The sequence below is a fragment of the Peromyscus eremicus genome, chromosome 19 (genome assembly GCF_949786415.1).
Source record: "Peromyscus eremicus chromosome 19, PerEre_H2_v1, whole genome shotgun sequence".
NCBI lineage: Eukaryota > Metazoa > Chordata > Mammalia > Rodentia > Cricetidae > Peromyscus > Peromyscus eremicus.
Genome location: NC_081435.1, coordinates 61289635 through 61303175, shown reverse-complemented (window position 1 = coordinate 61303175; position 13541 = coordinate 61289635). Strand labels below are relative to the sequence as shown.

The window sequence follows — 13541 nt, the reverse complement described above, 5'->3', positions numbered from 1 at the left end:
GCGGCCTGGTCCTGGAGGGTGGGCGCGGGCCTTTCCGCCCCGGGAGCCGCGCGCGCCGTTTGTGCTTCGCATGTGCGGCCCGCCTGGCGGGTGGGCAGCGGGGCGGAAGGAGGGACTCTGCACTCTGTTGAGCTCCAGCTCGCCGGTGCCAGGACACCCCGCTTTCCTCCCAGGAGTCCAGCCGGGTGCCTTCCAGATCTCCAGCATCCCAGTATCTTTTCCTCTTGCGCTGGGGAAAGACATACTTTGTGGTTCGAAACCCCTTTGGCAAGATTTCTTTCTCAACAGAGCCCAGGGAGGCACAGGAGTTGGGCTGTGTGTGTGTGTGTGTGTGTGTGTGTGTGTGTGTGTGTGTGTGTTCCTCATTTTAAAAGAAAGAGTTGTTGCGGGCTAGAAAGTTCTAAGATTGGAGTGGTTCTGTCCATTCATCTGTAATGGCACCTGTGCACCGGGATTGCAGGTGACTCTCACGCTCTTCATGACCAACCCAGAGTGTGGTGTTGCGTTTGTGGCTTTAGGTTCAACTTTATTTGGGGGGGTACTAGTGATCATTCTAGAAAATGTGTATTGCTTGTGATAAGCATGATCAAAATAACTGACCTCAACAGAAGTGCACCCTTAGTAACATTGGATCCCTGGAATTATCCTCTTAAAATGCTTGTGGCAGTCACTTCTAAGCAAAGCAGTAACGCTGTTACTTCTGTTGGTGTAGGAATTGTTGGTAACAGTAGAAAACACTATTGTTAGAAATGGTCTGGGCGCTGTTCTCTGAACAGGTTACCCCAGAATAACCTTTTCAGGTTAATGCTGTTATGTCCCAGTAAATACCTTGGAAGGTTAAGTAACTATTTCAAGACCTGAGTCTTTAAATAAGCGAGGGACTGGATTTTAAACTCAAGCTAACTTCATAGCTTTTGAACTGTGCATACTCCTTAAGTGTTGTTTATGTTGGTAAGCGATTGCAAAGTAATGCAAACTTTTTTTTTAGTTTCCAAATATTCTGGAAGATAGAGAAGAAACGGTCGGTCGCATCCCCCGAATAAATTGAAAAGTAAATGTACCTTGTGTGTAACCGCTGTAATTAGGTGGTTATACATCTGCTACACGGTTTTCAGAAACACAAGACAACAGTTTAACTTTTTAAATACTGGATTTTTAAGAAACCAGCCTTGAGCATTGATTGTAAGCTGCAGTTGGCTCTTTTGTGTAGTTATGAAAGCTTGAAAGTTAGATACAGAGGTCAGAAATGCTGATACAATGCTTTATCATCACTAGGCTTGGTGGACCTTGCTTTTATTAGAAGGTCCTCGTTTATTCTTAAAATGAATGAAGAAGCAGCTGAGTCACATCCCTATAAGGAGTTTAGTGTACTTAATGAAATTACATTTCAGAGTCCTGAAGGACTCACTGTTTCAGGGTTGCTGTGTTTATTTGGTTGGTTGGTTAGTGTTTGGAAAGGGGCTAACATAGCCCCAGGCAGCCTTGATTCCCAAGTGCTGTGATTCACCCCTGAGCCTCCATAACCTGCTCATTTTAGAGGTGATGTTTAAGTTAAAAGCTTCTGTAGTGCTGTTTATGCCTAATTTGTATTTAATTCCATTTTAAAAATTCTCATCTATACTAAATTTTATATTGTGTTTAAAATTATAGCTCACTGAAGTTGAAATAAACTACACACACACACACACACACACACACACACACACACCCAAAAAAAAGAAAGAAAAGAAAGAAAAACTCACTGAAATCTGTTAATCTTGGTTCCAAGTTACATTTGGTTTAATAAAAATGTAATTATTTATGGAAAGTGAACTAGTTTATTTGAAGGTGATCATTTTGTTTATACTGCTGAAATTGATCAATGTTTGCAAATTTCAAAGTGAAGAACATATTTATGTAGATATTGTTTAGCATTTTCTGTTGTCTGGATCTCTGTCTCCTTTTTTCTTTCTTTCTTTCTTTTTTTTTTTTTTTGCAGCTGAGGACCAAACCCAGGGCCTTGCAAGCGCTCTACCACTGAGCTAAATCCCCAACCCCCTCTGTCTCCTTTTTGACCAAGAGATTGAAATATTTTAAATGTTAATCTTGATTATCCTCATAGCCTCTAAATTTAATCATTTAAAAAATGTGGATGCAGAAACTCCCAGGTGTTTAGAATGCAGCTTCTGACTGTTCGCCAGTAGCTCCTTCATAAGGAGCGTTTGTACAACCGCGCAGAAAGCATCTTGAGTCTTATTTAAAGTTAAACTGTCTTGATTTAAAGCTTGAGGGAGTGAAGAAAGCCCGTTGAGTAGCTCTTGTCGTGAGCTATGAGAACTGAAACTCAGGGAGGGTGTGACTTAACTACAAATTAGTTGATTCAGCAAGTGGCAAAGCAGGGTTTCAGTCCGAGCAGTTGGACTGTAGAGCTTGCCCTTTTTATTGGAAAAACCTTCAAGTCGGGCCGTGAGGCTTCTGACAGGATGACGATACAGTGTGTATCACCATGGTGTATATACACCATCACTCTGTAAGTTTGTCGTTGGGTTCACCTTTCCTTTGTGTGTGTTGTGCCTGTGTGCACTTAGTGCAGAGGCCACCGATGTCCTCAGTTACTTCCCATCTTCTTTGGAGACAGGATCTCTCACTAAGCAGTAACCTTTGTCTAGACTGACTGGCAAGATCTGCCTGTCACAATCCCCCCACCCTCAGCACTGGGGTTACACCCATGTAACTGGCTTTTTATGTGTGGGTGTTAGGGGTTTAAACTCAGGTCCTCGTGGTTGGGAAGCAAGAACTTTACTCATGTCCCCAGCCCTCATTTTATTGAGAAAAATGAGTGTTCTGGTGGAGTGGTTGGTTCCCGGATTAAACTTCACGAGCAGTTTTTTGGTTTTTTGTTGTTATTTTTTTTTAAGTATATATGTAGAGGGTATTTGGGACCAGAGAGGAAACTGCCAACTTCTAAGTTAAGAACCGTCTTTAAAACTACTGTAAATCTTGCTGTTTGGAAGGCGGGAGGACTGCTGTGATTTTGAGGCCAGCTTTTTCTAATTAGTGACTTCAGGACCAGCCTTTGGAACATAGCAAAACAGTGTCTTTAAGGACAGCATCAGAATTCCCCTCCAAAGTCCACTATTCCCATCCTGTCCTAAAAGATAGAATTTAACTGCCACAAAGTAAAGGTGATGATTAATAACATAAAAACAAAGGATACATTTACTATTATGAATGTCCTAAAAATGTCCTTAGGTGGTCACAGGCCAGTGAAAACCTGACTAACCCCAATGCCAGTTCAGAGATCATTTGGGATCTCCACGGTGACAGCTCATTCCAAACCCGTCATTATCTGAGTCCAGACTCAAGTTCAGGTCTCTAACTGCCAAACTCGCTCATTACACCAAGTCATGACCTCTGTCTTGTGAAGAGTGTCGAAGACTGGTCTCTAGTGGATAGCCTTTCCAGATGGTCGCCGTCTCATTTCTGTCTCCAGGGCATGCAGTGACTTTACAGTTGAAGCCGTCTGTAAACAACACCCAGAAAGAGAGGTCCACTGCTTCAGAGTTCAGTGAAAGGGGGCAGGGAGAACGGCAGTGGCCATGCCAGCAGAGAACCAGGATCCATGAAACTGGAGTTTCCTGGAACATACCCCAGGTTCCATGACCCTCTGGAGTAGGGGACCACAAAGGAAAGCGGTAGACTTGGGTGATGGTAGAACATAAAGAACATTGCGTTGTAGGGGTGGGGAGATGGTACAGCTGTTAAGAGCACGTGTTCTTGCAGCAGACTGGGGTTCAGTTGCCAGCACCCGAATGGTGGCTCACAGCCGTCTGTAACTCTGGTTCCACAGGATCTGACACCCCGAGTTGACTTCCTTGGGCACCGCACTCACATGGTACATAGACATGAATACAGATAAAAACACCTACCTGAGAGACCCTCCCCTTCCTGAACAGTGAAGTTAATGAAATAGAAAAACACAGAGGCAAGTTTGAGAGGGAACTCTTCAGATACAGGAATGAAGAGAGACCCTCCCAGCAGTGGCCAGGAGCTGAAGACAGACTCCTCCTGGGTAGACACGGAACTGTAAGGACAGGTTGAGTCTGAAGTGTTTATTGCTCTACAGGAGATCGAAACGGATTTCCTAGGCCCTGTTTACCCATAGGAACCAAAATTTTATGTCCCGAGTGAGACGTATGAGAGCAGTCGGCAGGGCTAGGAAGTCTGTCTGTCCTGCCTAGGATGGGAATAGGTTAAGCCAGTCACCCTACATCATAAGTGTGTCCTAAACCTTCAGCTCACTTGAATCTGGGTTTGACAGTCTGCATCCATTTAGATATGGACTAATTTAAGAATTGCTTTTAGGCCGTAAACCCTGGATCTCACGGACGCAAACTCTCAGTGGCCTCCAGAAGTTGGCTTCTAGAGAGCATATAGCATGTAGGGGCCCACTGTCAAAGATCTCTGCTGTAATTGCCAAAAGAAAATTACCTCAGATAAAAATTATGCCAGGAAAGAAATTAAAATTTATATCTGAGTACTAGAGACATTAGAGTGATTTGGAAGAGTCTTGAAAAGGTCTTTGAAATATGTAATGAAACCAGAATTTTAAATTATAAAATACGAGTAGGTTCAAATAGAACCAATAAAGTGGAAAAAATGCCAATCAGAAATAGGTAATTAGGGCTGGAATGTAGTTTAGTTGGTAGAGTGCTTGCTTGCCTGTGTGCAGGATGCCCTGGTTTGCTGTCTAGCGCCTCAGGAGAACGCCCCAGGCAATGGTGCAGGAAGATCGGAAGCTTGAGGCCTCAGATAGGAGATTTGTCTCACAAAAAGAAAGGGATCACTGAAGAGCTAGGAGAATTTAGGGTAGAGGAGTTGTTTAATAATTTTATTTGGAAGAATGGGATTTAGAGGGAAAAGAAATAACTACATAAAAGTTAAGAAACAAATCTAACCAAAGTTTCAAGGGCTGTAGTTTGGAACATGAAAGGAAAACCAAACCAGGAGCCCAGACAGTAGCTGTTACACTGGGTGAAACAGCGCATGCCAATTCCTATGATTGGGCTTTCATGGTTTTCAATAAATTAAGAAGTTTAAGGAGGGTGGAATTATAGGTGTGATTCAAAGAAAATCTGTTTAAGTATGTAAATCCACTAATGAGTGTGTAGTTAACTTTAAGGCTATGGACTTGGTTTAAATAGCTGTAATCTTTTGCTTCAGGCAGGAATCTCAAGGAGCTAGGTGTCATCCTGTAATCCTACAACTTAGATGCTGAGGCAGGAAGATTTACTTGATTTGGGGCTATAGAATGCAATCCTACCCCCCTCCCCCAATAAAAAGAGGCGGGGAAAGGATAAAACAAACCCCTCTCCAAAAGACATGAGAGTGGGAAGGGGACCTATTGGGAGCCGGCCAGAGGGATGGGAGGAGAAGGATGTGTGCATGTGTTACGGGAATGTATTATATACATGTATAGAATGACAAAGAGTCATTTTTTTTTTAAAGATCAAAAGTAAGAAAAAAAAACCATCAGGGTCATATGATGGTTTTTGGTATTTGTCCTGTTCTTTGCTGAGAGCTACAAGTTTTGGAGTTTCTTGAGGGATAGGAATGTCATTTGTTGTTCTTGGTAAGACTTTTTGATTCTATCATTTTATGCTAATGAGGTAACTGGGTAAAGCTCCTGGAGAGCTCCAGGATGGGGCTGGGCACTGCGGGGTCTAGAGGACTGTAACGTTCAGCCTCACCCATGACCTCTGGGAAGGGTGGGGCTGGACATTAAGCTCTATAAAACCTCCTGAATTAGAAGAGTTCATGTGCTTCTGGGTTGCCAGACATGTGCAAGACCAGGGGAGGTGGCAGTGTACCCCACTCCTTCGCACTTTGCCCAGCACATCTATCTTGCTGTTCATCTGTATCCTTTCTGTATCTTTTAGAGTTAAACAGTAAGTAAAGGAAGTCTTTCTCTGAGCACTGTGAACCATTGTAGCAAACGATCAAGGCCAGACAGGAAGCTGCTTGGTGAGAAGTAAAAGTGGCAGTCTTCTCCTTGAGTCAGCCGCTGGAGTGAGGCCAGTCTTGTGAGTGTGGGTCCTTTACCTATTGGTCTGACACGATGTGTAGTATCACAGTTGAATGGAATTATAGAGCATCCTTTGTATCTGCTGTAGAATTGTGTGGAGTAAGCCTTGTATACAGCTAGTCAGGCATTTTCTGTAATTCATAGGAGAGAGATGCTGCATCTCCACAGAATTGGTGACTGAAATGTGGAAGGAGAGGAAAAAGTTTTCTCTTTACACATAAATAGTTTTGTCCCTTAATTGTTCTGTAGGTAGTAGATCCACTAACTAGGTCTGGAAATAAGTTCTAGTACTTGTTTCCAGAGGAGTGGGGAGCCGCACGACAGGGAAAACAGAAACTTCACTATTCTCTTAACATAGTGTCTTCAATTTTCAACATGTAAATGAAAAAAGTGAACTTAAATCTGAAGAAATTAGACTATTTGATTTTTAGATCTCCTGGCATTGTGATCTTCAAACAGTAAATTTGGGTATCTTTATGGATATTCAGGTCATGCATAAGTTAAAATTCTAGGAATGACAAAAAAAATTACATGCAGTAAAAATTGAAAGTCAAATTCACTTCCGTCCTTTCTGCTCCCCCGTCTCTCCAGATCTCCAAGGGTGTGTTTGTTTTTTCAGATTTGTTTTTAATGTGATGCTCATGTTGTATGTGTACCATCTTCACTAACACAGAACTCTGCTTCTGTCTCACGATTCTTGCCATCCTTTCTCTTAAAAGAAGCCTCAGCTGCATTTTAATTGCTGGCCAGAATTGGACCATAGATGGGTCTTTGAGGGATTTGAACAGGTGGTTTATGAAGATTTTGATTGTTAGTCTTTCCTTTAATCGTCTTTTTTTTCTGTTCTCCCACTTCCTGCTCTGTCACCTTTTCTTGAGGCTCACACTTAGTGCTTAAATTCCTTCCCTAAAATGTCTGCTTAAATTCGTCTCTGTGTTGGTCTTTTATGTACAATGATTTTCACTTTCTTCAAGAGTAGAAAACCTTTCATTCACACATTCTTTTCACTACAGTCCCTTTCATACTTTATTTTAAAGTTACTTGTATCCATGGCTACCTAAGCTGAGTGGGAACATCTGTGACAATGTTGAAGTCTTCAGCTTCGCATTAAGTCTGCTATCAGCATCACCCTTGAGATGTGGGTGTGTTGGTGGGGCTCCAGGCCTTATGCGAGTGTATTTGAAACAGTGTATCCCAAACAGTTTATCTTCTGATTTCTGGTGCTCGGCAGACAAGAGCTTCAGCAGAGCGTCTTGAAAACTGCAGTATTTCAGTGTCCCTAACTAAACAATCAGCGGTGCTTGTAAACTAGCCTGGTTTGAATTTGCTGATCTCTGGATTGAAATACCTGTAGAAAACAATCCAGAAATGCTGCTGACTTCCAGCCCCTAGAGGTGTGTGCAAGTACAACACAGGAAGGAGATTTTACGTCCTTCAGATGACAGGGATTTGTAGCCTCTGCAGCAGGGGTCAGCAGCATTTTTTAAAAGTAAAGAATTAGTGAGTAAACAGTTTAGGTATTCAGAGTCAGATATTTTCTTTGTGTTCTCTGCTTTTATTTTGCTTATGTGTTTCTGCAACCCTATGAAAAATGTGAAAACCCTTCTTAGGTCAAGGACCACATACAAACAGGCCTGTTGCTTTTAGAAGAGCACACCCATTTTCGATTGCCAGCCTACACTGTCATAAAACAGTATTGCTCGCCCATAAAACAGTATAGTCTTGAGACACTTTGAAGCTAGTGTCTTGTTCGATGATAAAATTTAAAGTGTGGTGCCCCTTTTTCTTCCCTAGGGATTTCCCATTGTTTCGGTGGTGTCTCCTGGGGGAAGCAGAGGAGAAACTAAAAAAGGAATGTAAACCCGAGAACTCCGTACTGTCCCTGTAACTTCTGTGAAAGCTGGACCCAAGCGCTGATTTGAAAGTCGTATTTTACGGTTGTTCTTTAGGAAATGTCTTTAGTTGGTCGAGCTGTGTTTTTGTTTTATTGCTTGGTGAGCAGGTCACTTGGCTTTGGCAGTCTGCTTAGCAGAGGTTCTTCCCATTCACTCAGGACTTTGAGAAGAGCAGGGGAGAAGCCAAAAGACTTTCCATAACACCAGCAGATAGACAACCAAAAGCTACACATTTCAGCCTTCAAGGCAGCTCCATATTCGTTCTATATAGCTGTATGTAGGTAGCTATATTATATATAGTATATGTAATGCCATTTCAGTCTTCCTTGGGGTCTTATAATAAATTAAATGGTTATTCCAGCATTTGTTGGCACACTTGACACCACTGCATAGATTTTTTAAAAAATAATTTCAAAAGATGCATTTTACACATCTATCATATCCCTTTCCTCTGTAACTTTGTATCGTGTATTCAAAGTGGAATACCTTCTCTGTGGCTACTATATATTCATTTTTTGGTTGCCCTGATCAAAACCTGACAAAAAGCTTATAAGGAGAGGGGTTTGTTTTGGGTGAAGGCCGTCTTGGCAGGGGAAGCATGGCAGAGTCCATGACAGCGGAAGAGCTCGAGGCTGGGACCCAAGGGGTGGAGGGAGATAAACACTGACTTAGTCTTTTTCCCCCTCTTCATTCAGTCCAGGACCCCAGCCCGTGCATGGTGTCACTCACACTCAGGGTAGGGTTTTCCACTAAACCTTTCTGGAAGTGCATCACAGACATCATCACAGACATCGGAGGCATGTCTCCTGGGTGATTCTAATTCCAGTCAGGTCGACAGGGAAGTGTAGCTCAGTTGCCGAGGTCAGGGAGTGTAACATCAGTAGTGTTTCTCCCTCCCCATCAGCTGTCTTAGTGATGCCTTTAAACTAGAGCGTTTTCCGGAGTGCAGTGAGCGTCCACGGCCGCCTTTGAAATGGGTGATGCTTTGCAGCTGTGTGTTTCTTACCAGCACTTTGTTTTCCCCAGGGGAGAGAAAAGATGTTTTCCCGGGTAAGAGCTGTTACCACTCCTTGTGCTTTGACATGCCGCCGCCATTTGCACCTGAAGGAGAAAGGCAAGCCACTCATGTTGAATCCAAGAACAAACAAGGTTAGTAACGTTAATGCCAACGTGATTTATCTTCCTGTAGAGGTGTGCTTTTGGACTGATAAGGCTGGAAAGTTTTGTATTTGATAGCTCTGTAGCTGTCTAAGGCCTGTGGAGGGTTGCTTTTTCTGTGTCGGATCTCTTCATTCAGCTGGCTTTTGTTTCTTTCTTTCTTTGGTTGGTTTTGGTTTTTCAAGACAGCGTTCCTCTTTGTAGCCCTGGCTGTCCCGGAACTCGCTCTGTAGACCAGGCTGGCCTTGAACTCAGAGATCTGCCTGCCTCTGCCTCCCGAGAGCTCCCGAGAAAACATTCAGGTTTTGACTCATTCTGACCTTTATTTACTGGATGACACTGGCACCTGATTGAGACCTCTTGGCAACTCAGCTGATGTCATCTGAAAAACATGGCAGAAAGCAGCTCCTGCTTGTTGATGCCTTCTATGGAGGGAATAACACGGGGCTTTTGACCTGCTTTGCATCGTGTCTGGCGTGTGATCAGGGGAGAGTTCAGTGGTAGAGTGCCTGCTTACCGTGTTCCTAGATCCAGTCCTCAGCACCACAAAACAGTCATCAATAAAATGTAACTCTGGGTAAATATATACAAGATGGACTGGCTGGTTTGTGTGTCAACTTGACACGAGCTAGAGTCATCAGAGAGGAAGGAGCCTCCGTTGAGGAAATGCCTCCCTGAAGTCCAGCTGGAAGGCATTTTCTCAATTAGTGATTAATGGTGGAGGGCCTAGACCGTGGTGGGTGGTACCATCCCTGGGCTGGTGGTCCTGGGTTCCCTAAGAAAGCAAACTGAGCAAGCCATGGAAGCAAGCCAGTAAGCAGCACCCCTCGGTGGCCTCTGCATCAGATTGTATGTAACTAAAGGTTTCAGCCCTGCTTGAGTTCCTGTTCTGACTTCCTCCAGTGATGGACTATGATCTGAAAATGTAAGCCAAATAAACCCTTTCCTCCCCCAACTTGCTTTTTGGTTATGATGTTTCATTGCAGCAATAGAAACCCTAACTCAGACAATGTAATATTTTAAAAATGTAATCTGAAAAGAGATTTCTTAAAGAAAGCTTGCAAGAGGGCACATAGTGTTTATCACAATATATGAAGTGTGTATGCCTTCTTGGGAATGCTGCATTGAGATGAAAGGTGTGTTCTGTTTTAAAAAAACTTGCTGTAAAATTTTTGCCTATTCTGTTTTTTTCTGTTGTAAGAGAAAAATTATGAGCTGTTTAGCATACCATGTTTACAGGAGTTTGAGGCCTGCAGAGTATTCCTCATGTTAGCATGTCGGATACTTGCAGAGAGTTATGCAAGCTGCAGTTACAGGGTGCATAAAGAAGGAGTTCCCTTCTCGGTTTCCCCCGCCTCCAAATCCTACATGCTCTTTAACCTGCAGCTCACTCCTAATCCAGGACTGGAGACGTGGTGTGCCGAAAGAGCACCAGCAGGGCGTGCTTGGAGACTCGTTCAACCCCTAGAAATGTTATAAAGCAAAACAAAGCAGAGCACCAGTGACCTTTCCACACCACCATAGATGGGTGGTTCCTCCTTCTCTGAAACCCTGCAGCAATTCTTAGCCCCTGTTCCTATGCCATCACCAGTTTTTGTCTCTTTCTGCTACTTTCCGTGTCTTAAGATCATGTTCCCATGAGTTTATCTTTTTGAGTATATTTCCTGTTCCTTTGGGACAGTACCATTCATCTACTTTGTATCTTTTCTAATGTCTCATAGTAGCCATTTTGTACATATGTGGGATTTGCTTATTTGTCTTTAAAGTGTGTGTGTGTGTGTGTGTGTGTGTGTGTGTGTGTGTGTGCCTGCAGAGATGTCCGAACCCTCTGGGCCTGGAGTTACAAGTGGTTGTGAGCCCCCAATGCGGGTGCTGGAATTGAACTCGAGTCCTCTGAAGAGCAGCCTGTCTTCTTACCTGCTGAGCCGTCTCTCCAGCACACACCCCTTATCTGGCTTCTTAGAGTGAAGGATGTTTCTTTTTCTCTCTTTCCTTTCTTTCTCTTTCTCTTCCAAATCCAGCACTGAGTATCAAGCTCCGGGCCTTGTACATGCTGAGCAAGCTTCTATCACTGAGCTATGTCTCAGATTCTACTTTATAGTAATATTTAAGTGTGTATTTTATTCTGTATATCTAATGAAGTCTCTGGTTAGTTTGGCAGTCAGCTGAGGAAAGGACAAAGACTTACATGTCTGGAGCTAGAACCATTTAGTCTCCCGTGCTTCGCTAAGGGCTCTGTTGCATGATGCATGCCTGGTCCACTCAAACACCATGTATAGTCCTGCTCTCGTACCTGCCGGTTATCTTCCGGCTTTTTCCTGGATGTTGTATTCCCCCAGCTACCTCAGAGCTTTTCCGTGCCTCACTCCTGTGGACATCTTATTCCCTACGCTTTTTCCTATGCAGCTTTTTGTGTATCCTGTTCTTTAGTGGGCATTATCCAGTGTTTCAAGCAGTTGTCTGAAACTACGTTCAGCTGCTTTTCTTGGATAAATGCTAAGCCTTCGGTTATTTTCCAGAACTAAAAAAAAAGTTGATTCCTGATCATTTGGCTAATGCTCTTATCCCTTATCCCTTCTTTGGAGGAAAGAATTTTAAGAAATACCTAAGCATTTTTGCTGGGTTCATTTTAATATAATTTATCCACACCTAAAAACTGGAAATTGAATATGTTTTGACATAGATTAATTTTCAGCTCTATTTCGTTGATTTCATTTATATGTTACATGCATCTATATATAATGTGAAGTTTTGGTGAGTTTTCTAAGCATAAATGGGTTAACAGTGTGCTTTGATTGGCACTCTGTGGTATTCATTGTATGGATATACAATGGATATATACCGTGAATTTCCTATGGCATAGATAATGAACTTGTAGTTTATAATAGCCAAGTGATCTAGGAGCATTGTTAGAACTGATCACTGTTATATACCTACATATTCTCTATTTAACTAGATATTTCTCTGGAATGACTGTGCAGGTTATATTGCTTCATTAGAAAATATGTGCACTAAGTGTAGCCAGGTGTGGTAGCACACACACCTTTAATCCTAGCACCGCACTAGGGAGACTGAGTCCTGCCTGGTCTATGGAGCAAGTTTCAGGATAGCCAGGGCTACACAGAAACCCTGTATCAATCCAAAAACCAAAACAAACCCAAGACGTTTAGATGTTCTTTAGGTCCTCTTCCATCTCCCACAGCAGCATCTCCAAGACGGACCCCCCCCCCCCCATACATTCATCGTATATGATGTCATCAGCCTTAAAACATTTTGAGCTTCCTGGAAAAGGTGTTTTACTTTTCAGGATTTTCATTTAATTTGTATTTTAAAGGGCGGTGCTGTTGCTCCTGCAGTTAGTACTAATTTTAATTCTTCACTTCTGTTTTTTAGGGGATGGCGTTTACGTTACAAGAACGGCAAATGCTTGGTCTTCAAGGACTTTTACCTCCTAAAATAGAGACGCAAGATATTCAAGCCTTACGATTCCATAGAAACTTGAAAAAAATGACTAACCCTTTAGAAAAGTAAGCGCTGATGGGATGGTTAGTTGTCATGTTGGCAGTCTTTTTTAGAATCAGAGTGCGATTGTTCATGGCCTGAGAAATGTCCACGCTCCCAGTGAAGTTTGTTCTTTTATCAGTTACTTCCTCCTATGGTGATTGTGTCATCTTCCCTTTAGGGCATGCTTGCTAGTGATCACTGCTGTAGAATTGGGCAGAAATAAGTTCTGTGCCAATGATAATGCCTTGCATTCACATTCCACGTGTGATTTGGAAACAGGAGGTGCCGTGTGATTTGCTCCCATTTCATTCCACAGCTTTCACTGGTCTCCCACTTTGTGTGTGACATTTTGCTGCTAGATTTGGAAGTGCAGGAATCCAGGAATAAGGGGCTGCCTCTAAGAGGGCTTTCTTGCTGGTAGAGACTTGAGGTTCCATGGGACATCAAATAATGAGGGAGCTAACTGGCTTTTTTAAGTAGGTTGTGTCTGCTGATAACTAACCTGCTCCCGTGATAGCCCAGGGACCAACCCAGTAACATACAGCCCCACCTTCTAGGAGTTCAACAGCAGATAGCTATGCTGTGGCTGTGACTGTAACTGCATTCTGTCTGTACTGTGGTGTGTGTTGTGGTAGAAAATTGCATTTTTCTATTCTGAGAGCATGAGGGGTCATGTAGCCCAACTTGGGGAATGAGATAAAACTTCTAGAAGGAAGCGATATCTGAGCCAAAATTGAAAGCCTGTTGCAAGCTAACAGTTAAAATGAGAAAGGAAGGTATTGCAGGTAGCGGGAGTTGTCTGAATTCATTGGGGTAAATATAAACACTGCTGACCTGTGGGAGTAGTTCCGTTGATTGGATGGGACAAAAAGATAGTTGCATTGAGAAGCGAGTGGGTGGGAAGAAAATGTAATCTCCTC

At 42.9% G+C, this 13541-nt stretch overlaps 1 protein-coding gene across 1 annotated transcript in view; it reads left to right on the top strand.

Annotated features, from left to right (window-relative positions):
• Me2 (malic enzyme 2) overlaps positions 1-13541 on the top strand; it is a 48429-nt gene that overhangs the window by 485 nt on the left and 34403 nt on the right. The window contains exons 2-3 of the mRNA XM_059245874.1: positions 8986-9108; positions 12511-12644. Coding sequence (XP_059101857.1) covers positions 8998-9108; positions 12511-12644 — 245 coding nt within the window. The 5' untranslated portion in view covers positions 8986-8997. The remainder of the gene's footprint in view (positions 1-8985; positions 9109-12510; positions 12645-13541) is intronic.